The following is a 3,411-nucleotide window of genomic DNA, read 5'->3' on the forward strand; positions in this document are numbered from 1 at the left end:
TGTTTCTGACCTTACAGCTTGGACAAGTTCAGTGCCAAGATGACATATGATTGGAGTTAAAGCACATGTTCTGTAATGAATTATTTGACGTGTGTAATGTATGGAACGGGCTGCTCCTCAATCTAGATCATCTTTAATATTGCAGATAGATTGTGGTTCTATCAATGTAATTGTTTGCATCATATCCAATATATATTTTTTTTCTTCTTTATTATTTTCCCCTAACCCTACCACCCCTCCCCTAATTGGAGTAAACTAATGGACAACAATACTTTGACTTATACTTCCTGCTTATACAATACATTTTACAGACACAGTACATTATACCTTAGTTATCCCTCTTCCTTTAGTCCCACCCTTCAGCTACCCTTTAGTCCCTCCCATCTAGCTCTAGTTTTGATTTCTACTTGCCATATATTTTCAAACTGTGCTGTGGTGTTTCACTAAAGTTCTGAACCTTTCTATTCTCATAGTTTGAGGCTGCTCCTCAATCTCCTCAATCTCATAACACTACATTCTCTTAGATTGCAATTATGGTAATTTAGTTATATGTTTACTATTGTTTTTGTAAACAAAGACAGTTATTGTATTTGATACAATAGTATGTCTCTTTAACAATATAAACCAACATAGGGTGTTTTATATGATCAAATTCAGGATGATACCATTTCAAAACAAAGTAACAACTCTACACACTTAAATACATGCTTATTGAAGGTCAATAAAAATGCAAACAAGAAAGAAATCTCATTCCCTCAGGACCAGGCAGACCATTTTTGAAAGCACATCTGTTTTGCTCTTTTTAGAATGCATTGAATCTTTCAACAAAAATGTAATATTACATATCACATTTACTAATTTTCTCTACCGGTACTTAAATCCCTTTATATATATATATTAACGTTTTTTTAGAACCACTTTATAATGTCTTTTTTCACAGTGTTTTTTATTATATAGTTTCCAGCAGTCACTGACAGCATCAACATTAACAATATTAAAGAAAAATACTCCTTTTCCTTTGTTCTACCAGTTGAATACTGTACATTATATGAAGTTTCAGTCCTGCTAAGCACATTATAAGACACATTCTATAGACATGATTACCTTAATAAGAAACCTCTGCCAGGATGTTTCTAAACTGACCTTCACATACTAATAGGATTGCTAGTAAGACAGGGATTGTTAACTTCAGCCTAATTCCCTTCATAAGGAGCTCCCCACTGGGCACAGATGTCAATTCTATGTTGGTTCGACGTAATTTCATATAAATATCATGGAAACAACATTGATTCAACCAGTGTGTGCCCAGTGGGTCCTTTCCTGGTGGCTTTCTCTTTATTAAACTAATGAACGCAAGTGAACACAGCAGCAGGCAACAGAATCTTGGAAACCATTATTTCATTACGAAATAGAAAAGAATACCCATAATTCTAGAGCACGGAACAGTTATTTGAGTGGGAAGAAAAGTCCAGGTGGCTCATAGACAAACAGGTCATCCACCACAATGTGCGGTACTTCAATGTGTATGCCAATGTTGCCTAGCGCACAAAGAGCCCAGGTCTGGCAGGAGAGTTGGGTTTGTAAACAGTAAAGCTCTGAACAGTCTTATAGAATTCAAAAGAATGATTTTGTCTGAAAGCTATTGTTTCTTCTCCTTCAGTTTGTCCTTGATTTTCTGGGGCTCATCATACTGAATCAACCGTAGGATGTCCTTGTTGTCCATCACTCCTTGAATGAATTCCCTCTCTGCAATCTTGTCTGGAAAGGAAACATAGAAAATGTCATTACTGAATCAACATTATTATGGTTGTTTATTTAATGTGTCTAATTGTGCAAAACTCATAAGAAGTCTGTCATTCCAGAACTGCTCATCCTATCAGATTTAGAAAATTCTACACAATCAAAATTACCATCTTCTTTCTTTCCAAAAAAGTCCCAGACTTTGTCTGCTCTCTTATCAGGTGTGTTCTCATCTTCTGGCAGGTCGTTTTGGTCTTCCTCAGGGATCATGTTAAATATTGACTGTAAAGCAATCAAACAATAAGGAAAAACATGTAACTTTCAAATGTAGATTAAATACTGAATTCAGCACATGGTCTATAATAGCACAGTTCATGAAACGCAGACTACAGAAAGATTGTTCTCCCATCATATTTTTACGGGATGACTGAATACGTAGAATATTAAACAATTCACCTAATCATTTCACAAATGTATGAAATAATATATGTTCTGCTTTTAATTTGATTCATCTTGTTGCACTTTTTGGTTGTAACTAAAATCTTTGTTTATGTCCATTTTGTATACTGTGTGGTTCAGTAACTACCACCACCACTGTGTCTACACACTAGAGGCAGAGAAATTGTTTGTTTTTGTACCTTAACAATCTCTTGGATCTCATTTTTGCTGATGGTTCCGTTTCCATCCACGTCGTAGAGGGCGAAGGCCCACTCGAGCTTCTGCAGGGTCTTGCCTCCGGAGGTAAGGTGCAGGGCCACAATATACTCCTTAAAGTCCAGTTGACCATCTGCATTGGTATCAAAGCTCCTAAAGACATGCCTTGCGTACTCAGTAGGGTCTGCGTTAGGGAAGAAGCTGGCATAGATGCCCTCAAATTGCTCCTTGGTGATCCTGCCTGTGGGGCATTCCTTGAGGAAGGACTGGTACCAGACACACAGCTCGGCCTCGTTGTACTTAGTATTGGACTTCAGGTCCTCCAGAAGTTCCTTGGACAGTGCCCCACTCTTAGAATTCCCCATGCTGCAAAGAAACACTATGGTGAAGGGATAATATTGTTCTTTTTCTTGTTTTGTGGGCTTCTTCCTGACTTGGTCTGACTCTCCTTCTCACCCTGACCACTTCACAATGTGCTGAACAGGATTATGGTCATCGCTACTTAAATACCAGACAAGCTGTCTTGAAGATAAAGAGGATAACTACGTCATACGAGGTTGACATATTTTCTAGGGTCCAATGAGGTAGTAGTGTGTGCATCATACAGGCCCAATGACATCAAGCTTTGCATAATACAGGTTGATACAGTTTAAGATTAGCCAAGGATTAGATTGAGCTTTCTGGATGTAATATGTCCATTGTTGCCAAAATAACGATGTTACATGATTTCCATAAAAAAAATACTGATACTACCGTCCTATTTCACCTATTGTAGTTGACACTACAGTGATGTTCACTGACTTAACTTTTATTTTACCTTTATTTAACTAGGCAAGTCAGTTAAGAACAAATTCTTATTTTCAATGACGGCCTAGGAACAGTGGCTTATCTACCTTGTTCAGGGGCAGAATGACACATTTCTATCTTGTCAGCTCAGGGATTCAATCTTGCAACCTTTATTGTTACTAGTCCAACGCTCTAACCACTAGGCTACCTGCCGGCTACCTGGTTTATGGT

General features: G+C 37.6%; 1 protein-coding gene across 1 annotated transcript; it reads right to left on the bottom strand.

Moving 5' to 3' along the window:
* Positions 1–927: 927 nt before the first annotated feature.
* LOC123741900 (recoverin-like) lies at positions 928–2,894 on the bottom strand. Its single transcript, XM_045716184.1, has 3 exons — positions 2,379–2,894; positions 1,911–2,022; positions 928–1,758 (listed from the first exon to the last, which is right to left on the bottom strand). Exons 1-3 carry the CDS (start codon positions 2,757–2,759, stop codon positions 1,640–1,642), a joined length of 612 nt encoding a protein of 203 aa, XP_045572140.1. The 5' UTR covers positions 2,760–2,894; the 3' UTR covers positions 928–1,639.
* Between the last annotated feature and the right edge of the window lie 517 nt (positions 2,895–3,411).

Source organism: Salmo salar, chromosome ssa03 (genome assembly GCF_905237065.1).
Source record: "Salmo salar chromosome ssa03, Ssal_v3.1, whole genome shotgun sequence".
Taxonomy (NCBI): Eukaryota; Metazoa; Chordata; class Actinopteri; order Salmoniformes; family Salmonidae; genus Salmo; species Salmo salar.